Source organism: Thermobia domestica, chromosome 9, assembly GCF_964235325.1.
Source record: "Thermobia domestica chromosome 9, izTheDome1.hap1.1, whole genome shotgun sequence".
Lineage (NCBI taxonomy): Eukaryota > Metazoa > Arthropoda > Insecta > Zygentoma > Lepismatidae > Thermobia > Thermobia domestica.
The window spans coordinates 146,672,032-146,695,725 of NC_137462.1; the positions used below are offsets into that span (position 1 = coordinate 146,672,032).

The 23,694-nt window shown below is 35.4% G+C and overlaps 1 protein-coding gene across 1 annotated transcript in view; it reads right to left on the bottom strand.

Annotated features, from left to right (window-relative positions):
* The window catches only part of spri (Src homology 2 domain-containing protein sprint), a 946,527-nt gene that overhangs the window by 718,512 nt on the left and 204,321 nt on the right, over positions 1 to 23,694 (bottom strand). The window contains exon 2 of the mRNA XM_081771977.1: positions 17,652 to 17,788. Within this exon, the coding sequence (XP_081628103.1) occupies positions 17,652 to 17,705 (54 nt within the window). The 5' untranslated portion in view covers positions 17,706 to 17,788. The remainder of the gene's footprint in view (positions 1 to 17,651; positions 17,789 to 23,694) is intronic.

Here is a 23,694-nt window from a genome sequence, read left to right on the forward strand (position 1 = left end):
GGACGTTATACCTCATACGTTTGACGTATCTATTACCGATCAATGTTAAAACCGAAGTGATTGATTTCTTCAACTTCTAGTTTGAATACAGGGTTAGAAAAGATGATTATACCTATTCTTAGAACGTTAAGTCGATTTAATAATAATAATAATAATAAAAACGGGTTCATGCTATCTTGATTTATGTAGATCAACGTTGAAACCGAAAGTTGTAGTGGATTTGTATCATTTTTATTTCACTAAAGAGTTAAGGATGAAAGTGAAATGTAGGTGTACTTTTCAAACGGTCAATCCATTGCAGGAAACCACTCCTCGGTATCTATTGGTGTTTTTTCCTCTATGTCTATAATGATCAACATTTAAACCGGAAATGAATGATTTCTTTCACTTTCGGTGGATGGATCAACAAACTAACTTTTGATCCTCTATATTATGATCAAAAATGATGATGATTCTTAAGATTTTGTGTTTCCCGAACAGACCCATGGACAGTCAGAGTAAATATATAAAAGTACTTTTGATAAACCAAACTCTTTAGTAACTACGGAAAGTGAAACGCCAGATTTCATATAAAACTAATCGGAGCTAGGCAGCCTTTTCTTGATGGTTGCATCCTGACGCTCGATTAGTTTTACATTAATATTAATTACGTGTTAATACAAATGTTTCAATGCATCACTCGGACCTGACACTATCACACTATAATTTCTTTCGGTCTCTGCTGAACTCCTTAAATGGTGTTAAGTTAGTTTCAAAAGAGACCTGTGAAAACCATGAGTCAGAAGTTTTTGACCAGGAACCAGATAAATTTTGGATTATTATGATGGTGTCGAAAACATGACAAAAGGACATCGAACAAAATGGTGTCCATGTGCTTTCATAATTTTATTTTCATATCAGAAGAACTGTATTCTCAATTTTGACCTCAAAAGGCTCAATACCTTTTTAGAAAACCTGATATTATATGTACACTCTTAAAAAGAAAAGGCTTCGGAAAATTACACCTCCATTTTAGCAAGCCATGTGTTGGTATTGACAAAATTCACAGGGTTATCAGATGGGCAAGGGCTAACCTTTCCTAGAGATCGAAGTTGTATGTATTAGTTTACTACTGATACTTGTATTTTATATAAAACTACACACAATCGACATCTTGTAGAAGGTCATGCCTATGTATATAATAGTACAGTGTGAATAAATATACTACCGTATTCGAATCATGCATACTTTTCTTTATTTGAAGTTTGGCGTTCCCTTCCTCTACTGGGGCTATATGAGACGCGGACTTACAGTTTAGGATGGAATCCCAATCACCATAATGTATTCAATGCTCTTCTACTGGGAATCGAACCCGAGGCCATAATTATGAACCAAAGGCATGCACGTTATCCTGACCATGCCAATGGACGGAGCTATAATGTATTATTACTGAAAACTTTAATTTGACAACAGTTCTATTCTTCTACAATAAATATGGTATGTATCTTTAAGCTACAGAGGAAGAAGATATTTTTTCCTTTTTTTTTTAAAAAAAAAAAAAAGTGGTATGCCTAAAACTTACTCATATTGAAGGGAAAGAAAAAATGGTTTTATGATCTCTTGTAATTAAGATAGGTTAGAATGCAACTCATTCACTGCTGCACGCATTAGAGAAGCCACCTACACGTTACATCCAAACGTTCCGTCTCTCTCCGACTCTTCTATCTCTTCCGCTAATAAAACTCACATTGTGTGGCGTGAGGAAAAATGATACAGTATGTAAGGGCGATGAATCAATTTCTAAGGTGGGTTTCCTGGGACTCATAAAAACTGACAGCCTCTATTTCCACCCTATTTATGTGGCATATCTTACAACCACACACACACACACACACACGCACACGCACTTGTACATGCATTAGAATTGAATATAGTCTACAGACTGATAGGTTTTAACGGCATTTATGAAAGCGATAGAATAAACAATAACTTTACGACTCAAGTCTTCAGAGGCAAATTAAAAAACAAAACTAGAAAAAAAAATACTCAAGGGGAAGTTGCAAGCGAAGATTTAGGTAGAACAAATGTTCAAACAATTGGTGTGGTAGATCGTTTGGCTCCAGAGCAGCAATTCTAAACACACGAACAAGCTTATGTAGAATACATTATATTCTTCTCGTTTTCTTTTAACCATAAGGTTAAGTTTACACTAATTCAGCTCGGCACAATGGTTCAAGAAAGTGAGTCGAACAGTTAGTATACGCTTGCTTTCGATTCCTGGCAGGGTGCAGAATTTTCTGTTTTGATCAGTGGCGTCTCTTAACTCTTTGAAGCACGGTGCTATCTAAAAGGTGGTATACTACTAGTACCACCGTGCTTCAAAGAGTTAAGAGAAATCGTGTCTATAAAAAATGAAGAAAAATTACTTAATAATTCTTCTAATTCCTGTGCGCAAATATTAGTACATCGGATAAGCTCTGTTCTCTTAGTCTGAATCTATGAAAAGTTTGATTAATGGATATGCCTTCCCTCAAGAGCCGCCATTAGTTTGACCAAGCATAACATGGCAAGTAGGGAGATATTGGAATTAAGAGGTTACGAATTAAGAAACTACAAAGCAATACGTAACGGGGGATGGGAGCTGATGTGCTCACCGGACATCACAGAACTGAAAATTCAGTTTGTTAACCGTTTCTTTTCGTAAGCAGCAACGCTGGAGTTTTAGTTGTCATTTGAATATTTCTGTAGTTCTAAACGACATATGCAAATCAGTGCACTTTTTTCTATCTTGTATACGTTATTCGTTAAAAATAACGTACTACCTATTTATTGTGGCGAAGTTTGCACAAAAGCAAATATAGTTCTTAAATTATCTTTAGGTAAAATAAAGAAACCCGTTTGTTACAATAACTCAAAATACATCAAATAACACATTTATGGAGTAAGTGATGGAATGAGAATGTAGGAATAAATGAGAAAACCTACAGAAATCCAATATGGGCAAGATATTTAGCACAAACTCGGCTTAGTGTCAAACTAAAAATCCCTCCAAATAAAGGTTAGTGCTGTATCATAGAAAATGTTTAATATTCTACATTATAATCGTATATGGATGTGAGACATGCGGAAAATAACGGAGAATAGTAGCTTTTGAAACGTGATGCTATACCATATAGTAGAAGAATGTTGAAATATTAGATAGTGGTGTATCAAAGGATGGTTAAGATATCAAAGGAAAATAATAGATAGAATGATTGGACGTAAGACATGCAGAAATCCTGTAATTTGCTATGGAGAGAATGGGAAAAGAAAGAAAAAAAAAATACCGAGGATGTCCGAGATCGAAATACATATAGGGACCATATAATACAGGATGTAGAGAAGAAAAACAAGAAAACGAAAACTGTTGCTTCCGATTAAAAAAAAAAAAAAAATGAGAGGGAATCCGACAAAACCCATACACACGGACGTTGTCCTACAAAAATAGCACACACAATTCCGAACCTGTGCACCAGAGGTAAGCACAGTACCACTGAGCTATCTTGTCTATCTACCTATTATATTTCTTTAGTAAGAATGAGTGAAATTATTAGAAGTACCACGAAGCCTCTTTAAAGTACGACCAACTAATAGTTAAGCACTTCTATACTTAATGAAGTCTTTTTTAAAAAAAAAAAGCGCCCATAAGAACCAAGAACCAAAAACGCTGACTACAGAAAGGACAGTCCATGAAAGTTAGTAAGAGAATTTACAATCAGAAAGAGAAGAGAACATTTTCTCTTAATGCATTTCAAGAGCAAGCAAGCATTCTGTATCATCATAAACATGAGGATTTCAGTGTCAAAAGCGTGTGCCGAAGGAGGAAACCTCCCTAATAGAATAAGAGGATTCTCGCCGGCCCTTGCAGAATGCAGATTGGGTGACGGGACAGGGCGGACTCACAAGCAGAAAATACAACTAAAAAAAATGACCACGTGCTCTTGCTCCTGCCTCCATCATTGAAACGAAATGTATTACAAAAAGGGAGAAAGAGACAGATTTCGAGAAGAGTTACTCCTGAGATACCAACTGTAATACTACTACTAATAGGAGCAGTATTAATAGAAAGGGAGGGAGAGGAAACTGAGAAGCCATTCAGAGATAAAGAGAGATGTGTATATGTATATATGGAGAGAGAGAGAGAGAATACGAAAGCTTTTTGGCTTCTCTTGTACCGATTGCGTGATTATTGGAGGGGAAAAGCTATGGCCTCGGGAAACATATTTATTCATGAGATGGCCTCCGACAGTCAGATGACCAATGATAGTAACACACAACTACCACATAAGTAACTTCTATGAGAGGGAGAGATGGGGGTAGCCCACAATCACGGTAGAGCCAGAAGATAAAGTAAAATACCCTCCAGGTTGGTGCTTAGGTTAAAAAATAAAGCTTACCATTAAATGTAATAGGTACAGAATACTACGTAGCCCAAGTTACCGGAAATACGACTGAGAACTTTATAATCTACTAACATTTTTTTTTTAAATACAATATATTAATTACTAAAGGCTCGTTTTAGAAGTAACTCATTGACTGGAAATACACTAAATAGAAACTATTATAATACAAATCGCTTGAAGAGTAATCTTATAAATAAACTCACTTTTGTTCTTTTATTTCTTCTTCTTTCTTTTAAGTAATCTTGATAATCCTGAAGGGGGTCAGCAAAAAATCGACGCATAATATATAATATTGTATGTTGATTTTTCGCTCACCTCCTTCAGCATTATCAAAAGACTATTTAAAAGAAAGAAGAAAAAATAGAGAAGCAAAAGTGAGTTTATTGATAAGATTACTCTTCAAGTGATTTGTATTATAATACTTTCTATTTAGTGTATTTTCAGTCAATAAGTTACTTCTTTAAAAAAAAAAAGTAAAAGTGAAAATTTTCTTGACGAGGCAGAGCTCTTCCAATAGAAAGTAGGGCTGTTCCGATAATCGAGTAATCGATAACAATTCGATAAAATTTCAAAATCGTTTCATCGATAAAGAATTTTAATTTTATCGAATTATCGAACATTCGAGACTCCCGAAATGTTCGAGACTCTCGAAATGATCGAGACTCCCGAAATGTTCGAGAGTCTCGAAATGATCGAGACTCCCGAAATGTTCGAGACTCTCGAAATGATCGAGACTCCCGAAATGTTCGAGACTCGAAATGTTCGGGACTCCCAAAATGTTCGAGACTCTCGAAGTGTTCGAGGTACTCGAAATGTAAGAAACATTAGACAACTTCGAGACACTCGAACTCTTCGAGAGTCTCGAATTGTTTGAAAGCAGTAAATACAGAAATATATCAATATGATCGCATTTGTCGAGTCGCTTGAATATTTTGAAAAGTTCGGGATTATCGGAGTATTCGGAAGAAACAATGAATTCGAGGTTATCATAGTTGTATATAATATGTATTACATATATGCAGAGTGTTCATTTTAAAACTTCTCTCCTTAGCAATGAAGTGAAGGAAAAGTTTCTTCCCCACAGATTTGTATAAGGTTTAAGCAGTCTGCCAGAAGAGAGAAAGAGGAAGAGAAAACATGCATCGCCTGAATGGAATTGAAATCCAAGACACCATTAGTCTACTAATAGTCACTTTGCCGATTGCGTCAATAACGGGGCAGGCAGGAAAATAATTTTACATATGATTTCGAGGGTTTAACTTAAAGTTCTGTATAGAGACAGCTACTGATATAGCTAGAGATAAGGTAAATGCTGTACCACTGAGCCACCGCGGCCCCCAATTCTATATACAATAATGCCCTTGCGATAATGGGTGAATATAGTCTATACCAGGGGTTCTCAACCTTTTACACTTGCGTACCACTAAAGCATTACCTCCACAAGTCGTACGTACCACAAACAGCGGTTCGCGTACCATGGATTGAGAAATTCTGGTCTAAACGATAATTTTAGAATACATACTTTTTTTTGCAGTTTTTGAATGTGTAAATAAATTGTAGATATGCATTAAATACTTATTTTAAAAAAATACACGCACACTGAGGTTTTTAACTGTCATTCCCGCTAAAATAAATCAATAACTATTTGAGAATTGGCAAATTGCAACCCTGCATCTATTCTTTAAATTCAATTCCGTTTACGAGAGGGTGGAAATATTGTTATTGTTCAGAATAGTGTTAATAAGAATTTAAAAAACGATGAGGACAGTGATGCCGATTTGGAGTTCGAAATTGAAGATTACTAGATAAGCTTATTAAATATTATTGCTGTTATTAGTATTGTTATACTTGATTCTAAAATTATCACGTGTATAAAAAATATACAGTAATTTTAAAGACGAAAATCGATAATTTTGTTCTCTGGGGTGGTTGGCAACTATGATTGAGCTCGAGATGAGAGCGAGCCTTATAAGTGGATAGTGAGCCACAGGTCGACTCTGAGCAATCACGAGCTCCAATGAAGTTGTGAGTACTCACAAGCGCGTGCAAGCACCATTGTGGGCAGTGAGCAAGAGCCAAATGTAGTTTGGTTAGTGAACACTGGATCGAGCAAGCGCGAGCGTCAATGAAGATAGTAAACATTGGTTCCACTGACAAGGAAAGCTATCCAACTCCTCGACGGGTATCACATTGAAACTTGCACAAGTGGAAGGACATATTGAAAGATGGAAATATGCTTACTCCTACGATTCGCAACGTCGTCGAACCGGAAGTAGAATTATCTTTCTCCCATAGTCCGTGAAAGTTATGTACTCTGATCATACATGCCAGAATGTGATACATTGGAAACTGTTTTCTCACGAAGAGAAATATTGCAAACTCAAGATGATAACAGTCGGTGGTGATTGGAAAAATGAAATGAAATCTTTGAGTTTTACGTCCCACGATTATGCCTGTTAGGCTAAAGGAGACGGTGATTATGAGAAATGAATGAAATGGTGGAATGAAGAAAGTGGGAGGAAACGGGAGAACCCCGAGAAAACCCACGCACACGGTGTTTGTCCACCACAAAGTTCATTGTCTAGTACGTCATTGATACTAATCGATGTCAAATGGAACACGATACACGATTGTAAGTTTCAAACGAACACGTTATTTACCCGGTGGAGAAAAGGGACACGCTGAAACCACAACGCAAAAATGGCTTTCTATTATTATTATTATTATTATTATTATTATTATTATTATTATTATTATTATTATTATTATTATTATTAATATTAATAGTAGTAGTAGTAGTAGTAGTGGTAGTAGTAGTATGATGATGATGATGATGATGATTAGTATTATTAATATTAGCAATATGATGAGTAAAAATAATAATAATGAGGAGAAGAGGACAACAAATCTATTATTGGTCCCGTTCAGTCAGGAGGGACTTCGGCCCGTCTTGAGTGTCCTCTAGCACTGCTATAGAGGTTGTAGAATCCACAAACAACCATATTCCAGCCGGGATTCGAATTCGGTACCCTTGAGTCGGTGGCTTGATGCCTGAACCCACGTGAACACGAGGTCTGCAAGAAGAAGAAATAGTATAGGACAGGGTTTCTTGACCTGGGGGTCGCGAAGATAAGAAAAAAAAAGAGAAATATAATTAGAATGTAATACCGGAAATATTTTTAAATAATTATTATTTTCAATTTTGTTCTGATGGACAATTTTTACGTATTTGTATAAATACTGTCAAGAAAATAAAAATGGTCTACTAAACATTTTCAACAGGTGCAGAGTTGGTTAAAAATCAATTTAAATGAAAGAGGTACGATATGAAACTAATGAGAACTACATATTGAAATACCAGAAGAATGCAAATGCACTTTATTTATTTTTTTTTTTTTATCATATGACCTAAAATTGAGGGAGTTATGAAGTTCAAACGGCCTCCATTTTGAAACAGTATGACGGATCGGATTCGATGTTTGTAATATGATTGAACGGATCAAATTTGGTTTTAATCCACTCGTTTTTAGGAAAGTTACTGTATCCACTATATACAAGAAATGGATAGAAATAGATGTATATAGTGAGTCCTGCGTAATAGGTATATTAAAAATCTGACACAAGCTTATCACAAGCCAGAAATTATACGGGGGTCGCTGGCAAGAAGATGTGATAATAGGATGGGGATCGTGATCAGTGTTAGGTTAAGAAAACTGGTATAGTATTATTATTATTTCTTTGTCGTCTTCTTCGTCTTATTGTCGACCTCATGTTCGTGTTGGTTGAGGCGTCAACCCAACGATTCAAGGGTCCCGACATCGAATTCCGGCTGGGGTATGGTTGTCTGTGGATTTTGAAACCTTTATAGCAATGCTAGAGGACACTCAAGGCGGGCCGAAGTCTCTCATGACTGAACGGGCCCAATACATTTGTTGTCTTCTTCTTCTAATTATTATTATTTTTACTCATCATATTACTCATATTAATAATGCTAATCATACTACTACTACTACTACTACTACTATTACTACTACTACTACTACTACTAATAATAATAATAATAATAATAATAGCATAATAATAATAATAATAATAATAATAATAATAATAATAATAATAACAAAAATAGTCATGCTAATAACAATAATAATAATCATAGAAAGCGTTTTTTGCGTTGTGGTTTCAGCCTGTCCCTTTTCTCCACCGGGTAAACAACGTGTTCGTTTGGAACTTACAATCGTGTATCGTGTTTCATTTGACATCGATTAGTATCAATGACATACTAGAGATCCCAATCACCATCGACTGTTATTCTCTTGAATTTGCAATATTTCTCTTCGTGGGAAAACAGTTTCCAATGTATCACATTCTGGCATGTATGACCAGAGTACATAACTTTCAGGGGCTATGGGAAAAAGATCATTCTACTTCCGGTTCGACGACGTTGCGAATCGTAAGAGTAAGCCTATTTCCATCTTTCAATATGCCATTCCACTTGTGCAAGTTTCAATGTGATACTCGTCGAGGAGTTAGATAGCTTTCCTTGTGAGATGAAAAACGATCATCTCTGGTCCCTACTAAGATACTTCGATTTATCTTATGTTCCAGGGTCCTATAGGTGGACAAAATATAGCAACCTAGTTCAACTATTTCACAAATAGGTTCTAGTTATGGGAACAACTGTGAATTTAAAGTATACGTATAAATCCATACTTCCAATATGGAGGCTACTCACACTTAATAATATAACAAAAGACATTCGGTAACAGTAACAAGATTTAATGGTATATTTTATCTCTTAATTGTGAAGTTAATTGTGGCTAAATACACTTCAGTAACACTTCATACTAAAGCATCGTCGGTCTGCTTTATATACAGCACATATTATACGACGGATTTACATTAAAGTTACCGTGCTTGTATTATATAGCCGATTGATTATTGCTACTAGCAATCAGCTTCGTCCCCATGAACCTCAAGCTCTTCGACTATGCTAACCATCGCATTCCTCACACCGCATCACATCGGATGATAAACGCAGGCCATGTATTACAATATTTTGATTGCTGGAGGGAGGAAAAATTAGTGGCAAATACCAAACCTAACCATCCCACCATTTCAGCATAAAATCCCTCAGGCTATTGGCTAATACAAAGCTATCCATTCCCCTTTTCATATATCGAAACAGAAAAGAAAAAATCAAAAAATAGTTTTAAAACTTCACCCTTTGCATCGGATTTGACTACTACAATCTCTGTTAGTCAAGATAACGAGTAACAAACAGGGGTAAAGCTCGGTGTTTAATAAGCTCACTATGAATTGAAAAAAAAAAAAAATACCTGGACTATTTTAAGTTTCAAACATACCGTTTGGTTTAAAGGTCTTTATTAAAAAAAATAAATAGTAGATGATATCTCGACTTTAAATATTGAATGTATCATACTTATTATTTAGTAAATGCTTAATTATTTAGGACTACTAAAAAGTTTCAATACAGAACTAGAAGTTAGAGGCAGTTAACAATTTATCATATTTTTGGAAGGACAAACGCCAGAAATTATACGATTAAAGGAACTATGTCAATATAAGTCTTGTAGGATTGAAGGGATCTGTGGAAACCTTGGGATAATCGGCCGTGGAATGTCATGGCTCTAAAAACACTCTTTCTAACTAGCAAATGCTGGAAACAGAAATCTTTATTAAAGCCAAAACATTGGGACGTTTCGACATTAGGTTCCTGATTCTGCCAGAATGTCAAGCTCGAGTTTTGCTAGATAAGCAAGAGATCCTTCCTGGGTCAGTAAGATTTATTTTTTAAACCTGTGATTTGAATCCTGAATCTCCCAATTACGAAGCAATAACGCTGAACATCACTAATAGCCGTTAAGAATGAATGAAGTATTTTGGTAAATTCTTGTGAAATAATAATAATAATAATAATAATAATAATAATAATAATAATAATAATAATAATAATAATAATAATAATAATAAATAATAAATAATAATAATAATAATAATAATAATAATAATAATAATAATAATAATAAGGTTCATTTAATTATGATGTGCCCTATTTCGTAGGCTACTGATTAGCATTTTTCTTTCTAAACGAGAAGGTCCCGGGTTCGAATCCGACAGTTAATCATCCTGAATTAGATTTTTTCCCTACCTTCCCCCACCTCTTCAGTTTTACCTAGCAAATGTTGGGAGTTCTTTTTCTACTGATTCTTAGTGTGATGCCAATGAAAATATTGTCCTCCAGCTGTACCTGGAAGTGCTAAAGTAAAAGACCATTAAAGAACGGCAAGACATACTGTGTTCAACATTAGCTGCTTAAATGATGTAAAATATACGTAACGGCTGGGTGTAATATATTTACATTCAAAAATAAATAAGTGAATAAATAATAGAATTATGTTGTTTCGTGGATACCGTAGCACGTATTTAAATATTTTCTTATGTTTATTTTCTTGACCTCAGTTCTTTACAAGTAGACATTTATGCTCTACTCCGGTATATTTTTCCATTTTGCAATGCTTTCCTTCTTGCACTTTGTGTTCCCTTACTAGGCAAATATTAGAAGACATTGATAGTAATGGTAGGTTCGATTCTTATTCGTAGCCCATTATTCTACATGCCATATTCTACAGTTTTAAAATCAAGTACACTAATTAAATCAACATTGTTGGTTTTGCCATCGTTACAAGATGTATGCTACGGAGCTGAAATGAAAAGATGAACAAAAGGTTTGAATCTTGTGACGGAGAAAGGCAGTTTCCATGGATTTTTCATGAGATGCTTTAGTTAATTATCCCCTTATCATTATATTTTATTACTTACTATCTATTTGCGTTTATAACTTTTTCTTTATCATAATATTAAATATATACATAAGGAATATTAAAGTTTAGTTTCTCTCAGCGCCCCCTCTCCTGACACAAAAATATAGAAAACCCTGAGGCACACTTATTCAATTGGAAAGTTAACATGCTTCAATGAAATACCGTAATTGAATATAATTACTTAGGTATAAAGTAAATTGACTTGAGAATTTTCCATTATTAAATTACTGAACAGTTTTTAGATCTTAACACTTGTAGAAGAAGGGTGATTTATTCAATTTAACCTACTGAAGTGCTATGTCTTTCTGTGCAAGAAAATGCATTAATATAGAAAATTATCTTATTCTTTGATGTCTCTTGTAAGATGCAGGATGAAAATTTCCATTTCCTGTTGTTGTGAACCATCAACATGTGACGCGCATACTTTCCGATGACTAAAGGATACGAAATGGCTTAATTCGGTTTGCCTATGCGAATTGTCATACAGAAAACTGACTTGTATTGTTGTATCAGCGAAACCAGAGATTCGTATGCAGAAAGAAAAGAAGACAAATGCTTCAGTTATGAAGAACAAAAAATGCTTGAGTATATACATATCTTAATCAAATTTCCATCTATTGCCAATATTAAAGCTGCTGTAATGAGTGTTATATTAACGAAATAATAAGACAACCAAGTATAAAGTTGACTTTATACACAGAGAGAAAGTAAAAGGTATCACATTCCACCAAAGGCTGTGAAAGGCCAGACTTCTTGTTAACTGGATAATGTGTGATAAACCATGAGCACTAATCGCTGTTGTTTCTGAAGATTTTGTGTTCAGTACTTCTAATTTAGGATAGCTCTCCAATTGTCGATTCAACATTATTGGAAAACGGATTCGATGTGGTTAGGTTGCCTCACATAATGTGCACTGTTCTCTGGCCATTTCTGTGTACCCTTATATTCCGTTGGAAGAGGCTTCTGAAATGAATATATATATATATATATATATATATATATATATATATATATATATATATATATATATATATATATATATATATATGAATGAGAATGTTGGAGGAAACGGGAGTATCCTACGAAAACCCATTGACACGATGTTGTCTATCACAAGTTTACTTGGGCGGGGATAAAGTCAGGGACCCCATGCACCAGAGGTAAGCGCTTGACTATTGAGCCACCATGCCCACCTTTTGGAGTGCAAAAATTAATTTGCCCCCTAAAGCATATACTCCATGCATGTTCGTCTCCAAAATCTTTGGTACAACTTGGCCAACATGTGTAAAGTTTTGAAAGCTAATCGAGAATTTCAACATCAAACGACATGGATTATCTACTCTTTATTTATTTATTTATTTATTTATTTTGCTCAACTGTGATATCATTTGCGAATTATACGGTAACACAGCTAGAATTCTGTTCTACGTTAAAACAAAATACCAAACTCATATGAAGAAATTCATTTTGTCCGTTCTCTCGAATTGCCCAACCATAGTTACACTTGCCAGTAAACTACTTCTGCTGGATTTGCTCGAGAGAAAGATAAATTACTCGTATTCAATACCAATACCAACAGAGGTTTACCAATTCAATATGAACCACTTCATTTCAGGAGAAGGTTTGGCTAATCGTTTGTTAGTCCTTCATAGCATAGTACAGTAACTTGGAACATTTGGAACACTTCATGGAGGAAAGCATTATACTTGACTATCCCTAGAAAAATACGAAATACAAAATTTCGTCTCTCCTAGAACCTTAATAAACATTTTTATTATTTCGAGGAACCCGAGTAGGCATTATACTAAAGTAGGGCCCGGATTACATGTGTGGTTTATTTCATGGAAATATAGAAGCTCCCTCGTGGCTAAGTAGAGCCCTCCCGGCTGATCTAGTGTCTAGCGCGTGTGCCTTTGGTGTATGTGATCCCGAATTCGATTCCCGATGGATGAGCCTTTGGAATTTTAACTGTCCTTGATGTTTGTGTGTTCGGTACCTCTCGTTATAGGTTACTGCAAAAACGAGTAAAACTGAGGTACACATCGTAATAAGTAGTTAGTTAAATTACTGAGGAACGTTCGGTAAATCAGTTAACTTTTACAAAAGTGGTTAGCGTACGCACCTTTTGCGTGGGAGACTCGCAGGTCGATTCCTGGCGGGAGTTCATGAGATTCGGATTTCACGTTAAGCTGCAGATCCACATCTCATATAATATCGCTGCTGAAAAGGATGCTAAACTTATAATCAAATAGGGAAATATATTTTGTTCAGATGATGGGGCAGCAGAAGCACCTTAAAATGTTTTGGGTTCTTTTGGAAATAATATGGTGGATCCATTCCATGCATCACTAGTTAAACTGAGAGCACAATATTTGACACATACGCCTTAAGAAATAATTAGTATTTTGGGGTGTCGTAATAGCAAGCATTTACTGAAAAAGGGCCCAAATCACATTTTCGCCTAGTTTAAGAATGCTTTTTCCTTTAGCCTATTCTTCATCTATACATTCATGTTCATATCGTATGATAAGCAGTAATAAAGATTTATCTTGAAGTGGGGCCCCTTCGAACTTAAATTGGAGAAGTTGACCCTGTCCCCCGCGTAACGCACTGCTACGTCAACAGAGAAGTAAAAAGAGTTTCGTACAATGTGAGTTCAAGAGAGTTTATCTTCCAGACTTCAGAAAGGTCGAAAGTTCAGAATTCAATGATGTTCTTCTTGTAAATAGTTGAAAAGTGACCAAAATCTCATCATGCCCCTTTTTTTCCCTTGTCAATTTCTCCATCACCTCTCTGTTTGTTGTTTTGTTTGATCTTTCCTTCTTTATTTCTTTTTGAGCTTCCTCCTTTCTTAGGTTTTCTAAGTATGCTTTGTAGTTACGGTAAGTAGATTTAGCAGATGTAAGAAGCTTCTGAGTAAGTGGAACCAGTTCTGGCCTATTTCCGAATTTCTTCATCCCAGACATTAGCATTGAGAGATCTCAAAGCCAAGAAATATTCCAATTCATCACCTACTCTTAAGAAGAACATACAAGAAGTACAACACAAGACGAACATGATGAACCACACAAACACACACACACAACGTTGAGCGAAGGGTTAACTATTACGAGAGAAAACTAAAAGACTATTATGTAGAGATGCAAAAAAGCCGGTTTTTTTGAATCGATGGTTTTTTTCACATAAAAAGCCGGCTTTTTTGGGAAAAAAAAGAGAATTTTGGAAATTTTGGCTTTTTTCAACTTCATGATTTTTCTATCTAAATAGCTTTCTTATAGTATATTCTATAGTTAGATAAGAATTCCATGACCTGAATGTGATATTTCGCTCTGAAATTCACCATCAAGATGGATGGAACACGTGTTTTACGAATTAAAGCTAACATGAAGAATGTAGTATTTGGGGGTAATTTTAGAGGCTATTTAACTTTATTTTAACTTTTGAGTTATCGACATCTCTTTTCTTCTCTAGTTTGTCATCCGTGTTTCATTTCTAAGAGCTTTTAGTACTCTAGCTTCTAGCGCAAAAGTTAAACTTGCCCGTTTTTCTATTTATCCGTCAAAGCGTACGTTTTTCAATATATCCGTCAAGCCGTACTTCCATATTTCTGTTATACTGTAGCTGTGAAGTGATTTAGCAATAATTTTCCGGACACAACCTTGAATACCAATTTATACAAATAATCAGTAGCGGATTTAGAAAAGTACTTTAGGAGGGTTTTTTCTGATTGTTTCGTTTCCTAAAAAGTCCTAATTTTATTTGGGAAGTGCTTGAAGTTTATGAGTACAGGCATAATATTTCGTTTCGTTTATATGTTTAGCAATAATCTTCCGGATATAACTTTAAAAATCATTTTATACTGAGAATCAGTGGCGGATTTAGAAAAGTATTTTGGGAAGGGTTTCTTACTAATGTTTAGTTTTTTTAAACATTCGTAATTTTTATTTGACGGGAGCTTAAAGTTTATGAGTAAAGGCATAAATAATAGATATTTCGTTTGTTGCAGACATTCCGTAACTTTGGGGAACGGGCTTCAGTCCGAAAGACCGCCCCCCTAACCTTCGCAAAACCGTCACTGCTGATAATTAGTAATAATAACGATTTAAAAACAATAAAAAAGGAAGTCGCCCAACTCACAGTACACGCACTATTTCTACATTCACAGATGGAATGAAGAAAAGCTTTGACAGAATGGTCGAATGCTGGTTGAATCCCGGACTTCCCGATAGAAGCGCAAAAGCTAATCACTCAGTCATGTTTGTCGTGGAGTTGTATTTAGCTTAACTTAAATATATTCCGTAGTTTTTTTGGGGGGGGGGGGAGTTCCGTAATGATATGTTGAATCCCTCTTGTTAAAAATTCAGAAAACTTGAGGATTGGGTAAACTGTGATGGTGGTTCTATAAAACTTAACTGTAGAATTTCAAGAATATACAGAACCAAAAGCTCTAGATGTGCAGCCTTTAAGTGTATCATATAAATCTAGTATTTCTCTTATGTTTTATTTTAATTTTATTTTGTTTCAAGAAGAGGGTATGGAATATTTTGAAGTAAAAATACTACATACTATTTTGCTAGTTATTTGTGTATTCTTTAAAACGAAGTGTTTACTTTTAGGGTTGGCTGGTTTACACCAACTTTTTTTTTTTTTAATAACTGGTTTAAACCACAAAAATAAAAAGAATGAAAAATGCGAATCGTGTGAACTTCATGGTAACGTTTCCAGATATCAAACCACCTGCAATAGTTTTATTTCCCTTTCACCTTTTAATCAAGGTGTCCCATGTTCAATTCTCGGTCGAACCACAAACCTTCTTTCATGCGTAACTCAAGTAGCGGTTCGGATGTCAGTTTAAGCGAAAATCTTCTCCTTGATAACCTCGGTATTACGTAAGGATGTTAAGCCTAAATATACGAAACAAACCAAATTGTATATTTCTGCATGCCTAAATGCGTGTTGTTTTATAAAGAAGCCAATATTGCTTAAATATATTGATAGAAATTGACAAAATTTATCGATTGCCTACGTAGCTTCCAACATTAGCTTGGATTGGACTTTCAATGATATCTACGTACCGGTACTAAATTTGTAATTTAATACCTCAGTTTTAGCGTACTGATTATGGTACGTTGACCTTTAAATTTTACATGCAAAGCAATAACAGGATTTTCCCGTTATTGTCTTACATTTCAAGTAATGACGGGATTTTCCCAATGGCTAGGGCGGGAGATTCTCAACTTAAGAAATTTACTGACCGCACTTCTTTAAGCTTATGGGAGTTCTTCCGGCATAACCCCGCTGTTGCATAATAACATCAAGGCGAAACAAACTAATTTCTGTGAATATGTAATATAAATACATAAAGCAAAAAATCTAAGTCAAAAAAGCCTGGTTTAAACCAAAAAAGCCTGGTTTAAACATCCCCCAAAAAACGGGTTTTTGGCATTTTCAAAAACAACCACGGTTCTTGCCAACTCTGCTTACTTTTGTATATAGGAGGTTAAAAAATTCTTATTATATACATTGGTTAATCCTGTGGAATTCATAATGTAAATATGTTGAAGAAAAATTGTTTGAAATATTTTTTTCGAAATTCATAGTTTATTTTCGATGTTTTATATTATTATCAGCATCAACCACTAATTAAATGATTTTTTGTGTTATAGAGAAGCGATACAAAGTCTCTTTTATCAATTTAAAGCAGTATTTTGAAAAAAGCCTAAAATTTCCCAAGCAAAAAAGCAAAGCAGAAAAAACCGAGTTTTTTTCCAAAAAAGCCGGTTTTTTTCCGAGGCCTTGCATCTCTACTACTATGATAGAAGAAAGAATAGACACAGATGGGTTAAAAATAAAAGCTGAAGTGAATATAAAAATGACTGTTTCACATGTGGCAGCAAGTACTGAAGCTTTCAGAAGAGTAATGAGTAACAAGTATCTGCCTTTTTCCATATTTTTATAATATTTTTCTTAGAAAACTGCCAATGCAAAACATAAATCACACGAAAGTCACTCTACCTCCCCCAAAAAGTAACTTTTAGTGACAAATTTGAAAAAAAGTAACTTTTAGTGATCAACTTGGAAAAAAGTAACTTTTAGTTAAAAAAGTGACTCATTATCAACCCTGCAAAAGGACTATAGTACGAGTATAATAGGCAAGTTAGGAGGTTACCTGAACTTAATCCTAGTTTTTTTTTTCCTTTAATGAGCACTTTATACATACTGATCTATCTAAGATGGTGAACTGTGCTTACCAGAACACACATGAATCGTATAGCTACGTTTCATGAATATTTGGGTGTTTCGGTTCTTATTATTTACATTGTATTGAACCAAATCGTAGTTTTAGGGTCATCCCACCGTATAAAGAAATATTTTGTATACTTACCACCATATAAGAAGATGTAGTCGTTGTTTCCTTGAATCGAACGGACATCGCCATTTTGTCCCAGTTGTCTTAGTTCACTAGTAACACTATTAACCATATTCATATCACTTACACCTCACTCTGTGATAGGTCATTTCCTGCAAGGAATAAATAAAGAAAAAAATCTCACTTAAGAAAAGCTTCAAGAATTAATTAATATTTTATTAACTAAGTCAAGAATGTGTACAAACTAAATTTTATTCACTATGTCCATTAAACAAAATATCATTAAAAAAAAAAAAAAAACTGTCAACTCCGTGTAAGAGCGCCACCTTTTGAGGCTTGATTTTCCTGGTAACGTTCAAACGTTAACAAATCTTGAGTACACAGAACGCTCTGTATAAAGAACATGTATATTTAAGAGCTTTCTGGTGGTTATATGATCAACAAAGGAATCTTCGGCGCGGGAAATCTGGGTTCGATTCCCAGTGGGAGCTCATGTGATTCAGATTCCACATTATGATGTAGGACCATGTCTCGTATATAATTTCGGTATTCAAAAAGGACGTTAAACTTGAAATACATATAAAACGAAAAAAAAAAATAATAAAGTGCAGAATTGAACACATTTTGATTTTTGTAATGAATAGTATATCTATAGCCTTTGAATTTTTAATTAATTCTCAACGACATCGACTTGTAGAATGATCTGTCGACACACCAAAGTACTGATTTCATGGGTAAACTAAAATATAGTTTAGGCCCTTTCGGAAACGAACGATTCATTTATCTGTAAAAGCAAAGCAGATTGAGCTTTTCTCATTGTAAGGATTAAAAAAAAAAAAAAAAAAAAAAAAGATAAGGCCATCTGATTTAATAATTTTAAATGCAAAATCATAGGCATATTTGAAATACAGTATTTAAAGGTAACTTCTTTTAGATCCTGCAGACAATTGATCTGGTCCTTACGTGAAGAGAAGCGTTAGTGATTTGTTTAAAGATTGTTGGTTGAATAAGATGCATTTTCTTGAACATCATGAGGTCTACTTACTAATATTTTTATGAAAGAGACACATGGGAAATGCCGAATCAGTGAATGAGTAGTTGCTCTAAGCATTGTTACGCCAGACTAGTTTTTGAGCTGGAATCCAGGAAGGGGAAGGAGCGTCACAGAACTTTTGGCTCTGACTCATCACCGTTATGCAAGTGGAATGCTACATAAATCCCAATGTAGAAAACCTGAAATAAACACGAACTTGGTATACTAGCAAACCTTATCCAACTGAAAGATTTCTGCACGGGTTCGATTCCCGGCGGGAGCTCATGTGGTTCGGATTCCACGTGAATCAGTAGGTCCAAGTCTCATATAGCCTCGCTGCTCAACGGGACGCTAAACTAAAATCAACTCAACTCAACTCAACTCAACTTAAAGATTTCTGGTCATTATTAATCCTCCGTGGGCTGTACTTTCATCAGCAGTTCATTAGCAACGAATTATCCAAAATTTCTCGTCAATTTACAAAGTCTTCGCGAAGATATTCTGTCTCATCTGACCTAAGAGTTACCACATTTTAAATTTAAAGACCCACGATAAGGCTAAAGGAGAAAGAGAATGATGATGAAAGAATTAGTCGAGTGAGAATGTCTACGGAATGAGATAACCCACAAACATGATGTTGTCCAGAATAAACTTACCTGGCCAGGGATCGAATCAGGGATTCCTCGTATGAGAGGAGATCGTTCCACCACTGAGCCACACAGTGTCCGACAAAAGCCTAAGAGTGATTTGATGCTTTTATTGGTTGAAGTGTGGTCACTAGCGCCCACGAGACTCTCTTTCGTTTCGTAAATTTACTCGTACATGCCCTGATTTTTCTTTTCTTAATTTCATCTACAAAGTTATCAAGATCCTTCCCATATCACGAGAGGCTTACGAAAGGTGTAATATAACAATATTAAAACCATATTATTAAATGGGTAATTATATTAAACCATATTATATTAGTTATTGCAGTACATTGCGTATCTTTAAAACTTGGTAAATGATCTTTATTGTGCTCGTACAATTACTTTATAAATTTATAGGGCCTTATGCAGAGATGTCCTGACGTGTGATTAGTGCCATACTAAAGAGTTCAACTAACATATGTTTGCTGCAGTAGTCAAGTCTTTAGTATGACACTAGTCGCACGTCAAAACGACTCTGCATAAGGCGGATAGTCTTTATATTATGAATCATGTATCACTAAAACTGAGTTTGTGATGGAACTAAAATCTGGATTTATTGTTTTGAAATCCTCGATTCTAGTCTCGAAAACGTGACGAAAATGATCATGATTCTAGTCTCGTCTCGAATTTTTTTAAAAAAAATATTTCTTTTCTCGACTCGTCTCATGGGCAACGCTAGTGGTCAGCATCCATATAAACTCATATCATTGTTATTTTTTAGCTTCTAGACCTGAATTCGCTATTTCTCAATTCAAGGCGATCCCAAATTCCTTTATGACAGTAAGTCAATATGAACATTCTGTAACCTCATTGGAATGGACCCAGATTCATTCGTAATAACACGAATTTCAATAAATTAGTTGTCATTATTCAACATTTTCTTTAATATTATCAATCGGCCTCAAGCTCAGTTATTGAGCAGGGGGCGCGGTGGCTCAGTGGCAGAGTGTTCACCTCCGGTGATTGGGGTCCCTAGTTCGATCCCAGCTCGCGCCATGTGGGCTTTGTGGTGGACAAACACCGTGCTCGTGGGTTTTCTCGGAGTTCTTCCGTTTCCCCCCACTTTCTTCATTCCACTATTTCATTCATTTCTCATCATCACCGTCTCCTTTAGCCAAACCGGCATAATCGTGGGACGTAAAACTTAAAGATTTCATTTTCATTTTTCAATGATTGAGGAGCAGCACGAACGTATGCAAGCCCTTAGTAACCTGACCTTATCTTGGCAATTTAACTGTTGGATTTCCGGGCTTGAGCAGGAACCAAATAGGGTTATGAGTAGGAGATCGAGCGAGTGTGAGTCTGTGGTATCGTATGCCTCATTGAGATTTGTGAAGGTGAATCCCAATAAGAATAATGAGCCCAAACCCAAGTGATTCCCGATCGCAAAATGGCCGATCATCTCTGCCTTACAGAAGCAAAAAATCTACGGAAATAAACAGTATTCGCATATTTCTTCCGTTCATGTCAACTTGTGAAGGAAAATATTCTCCATAAATGGAATAGGTTCAAAAGTGCTGTTAGGCGGAAGATGGAGTACACAAAAAAATAAGAAAAGATTGGAGTACGTGTATATTCATATAAGAAGAGTTTGGAATCAAGATTCTGAACGTACATCTTTGGCAAGAGTTCAGATCTTGATACTTTTTCTCATGTTTTTTCTTGTGCAGAGTGTAAAATGAGGTCACCGCACGAGTGATGTCCAATTTTCTTCTAAGCGCAAGGAGAGAAAGATAGAAAGAAGAGAACGGCATATAAAGCTATGGAAAAACAAGGCAGGCGGTTCTTGTTGTTGTCGACAATTCCCAGAAAAGATAGATGGTTAAATTGTTGCGGACCTTTGCGAAACTAATAAGGGTTCGTGAAAAGAGAAAACAAAGACAGAAGATACTCCTTGAAACAAATTGTCTCAACATGAAAATTTGATCCAATTTAGAGATGAAAGGTCATGTGAATGCAGAAACTGTAATCTAGAAGAAAAGTTTTCTTTCTTGCTTCTTTACATTAATTCTACTACTTCTTTCTGTATTTTCCTTAAAGAACGAAAACAGAATTCCGAATCTGCATGAAAATTGAAGCAGTTTCATTCTCTCGTATACATATACACACATATAATGAAACTGTAGTAGCCTTTTTAATTTATTTAGTTGACAATTGCGTTTTCAGCAACTTATTCGTTCTAAACACATCTCAAAAAATTTATATGATTTCTAGATTTGAACGAATACAATATAAGTCAATGTAATGCAAATGTTGCGGTATTATTTACAAAAATGTTCAATGAAACATAACATTGATATACTGTGGATGAAAAAAGAAGCAGAAAAGAAAAGAAAAGAAAAATATTTCAGAGTTGTCTCTGTCACAGAGTAGTTATGAACTCTGAAATCTATGCGAGAATTAATTAAGAAAAGAGGAAAGAAAATACAAGAAAGAAATTAAATGAAATTCTTAGTTTTAAGTATGCCCTCGGAAAATATGTGAAATATACTTCAGCTCCGCAACCTTCTTATAGAAGAAACCCACTATAGAGGAAAGAAGTGAATGATCTAGTCTCTGTTGCCAATTTGTCATTCAGTCGTTTGCTCTTGACGAGTGAAGGTCGTAGGCTACTTAGAATGGCTAACAAGACAGAGCACAACGAAGTCCGTGAAATAATTCATTGTGGCAACGCTTCCGCATTCAATAATTGAAAAGATCTCAGCCGCAGCAACTTGTCCCTCCTCTTTCGAGGGAGGTACGGGGACCACACATCGACAGCAGCGCCAGCAGGGGCACAATTGAAATAGAAAAGCTTTATGCCTTGTATGCTAAAGAAGACCGGACAATGCATTCCGCGTCCTACGACTAATAACATGTCCTGACGATCTCCTTAGGAACATAATACAAGCAAATTTTACCTTGGAGAAGTGCAATTGCAGGAGAAGGTAAATAACATAACACTGTCGTTCGGTGACTGCGTGCAGTCCAAAACGTAACAGAATTCCAACTTATGGGATTCTCATTTCTGATTAGAAATGGATCTGTTACGACAATCGTGAACGGTAAGAACACTGGCTTGATCGTGATCAACGTCCAGAACTGTTTCCAGAACCACTCCTCGAGGTGCTGTTGCTGATATGGTAGTCTGCAGTGGGAATGATCCAGAATGAACAGAAGACACAATATATGTTGGTACAAAATCATTACTGCATATTATGACAGTGTTTGATTCCATGAAATGTACAGTAAACTCGCTCGGAAGCAGGAAGAAACTATATTGTGTTCTCATGTTGCACAAAAATACTATACCGAGATATAGATCAAAAGAACGTACAGACTCCCCATCAGTTGCAGTACAAAACTCTTCTTCATCCGTTGTATTCTTCTGACGTATCTCGCACCGACAACCACCTCCTCTGGCATTTCGAACACTTTTCGGCATAGAGTAACTTTACTGATGAGTAGGCGGCGCAACTTATGTTTGAGGTGACGGGCGTTAAAACACGAAACAAACAAAAGGACAGGTCGAAGATCCATGTCTCTATAGACTCACTGATAAAACAAAAAGGGGGAGGAGGGTTAAAATTCCAATCAAACAAAAAGTAAGTCGAAGATCTATATCAAATATAGACTCGGTGATGAAAAGAGGCGGTAAAGTTTTAAAGAAACAAAATATATCCATCTCTTGTATATATTCACTGATAAATAGGGGTTTTAAAACTCCAAACAAACCAAAGATAGGTTGCAGATTCATATCCGATTAGACTCGCTGACGGAAAGGGCTGTTAAGCCGATAAGTATATAGTGTAAAAGTATACGAATATGTACATACTAAAAACAAAGTTAAACGTTACATTTTAGTGAAACCTAACATTACGTTGTCATAAACGACCGTTTTTTCTTAAATTTAGCAAAAAGAACTCTTAAAAAAAGGAACACGAAGACAAATACAACCCCAAAAGTTCCTGAAGTGATTTGAAATAGTTCCTATCAAAATGGAAGTCCCAAGTTTCAAATTGCGTCTTCCTCTCTATGTCTCCTCACCCACTCATTCTTCTCTCCCGCTTTCTATTTTCCGTTTCACTTTACGAGGATAAAAATTGCCAATAAACGGCACAAATGACAAAAGAACATCAACCCTCTGTCAATGTCACTGGAAGAAGCAGAAAAAGGTTCCATCAATAGATCGAAAAGTGAGGTCAATACTTCCAGAAGAGACGACATTAAGACGCGTCTTGCATTTCTTTTCTGCTTGGACTTTTCTTGAAAAAAAAATAGTAGAAAAGAACTCTACGACGCAACTATAAAACCACAAACATACGGACATGTTAATCTACATTTTGTATTACGGATT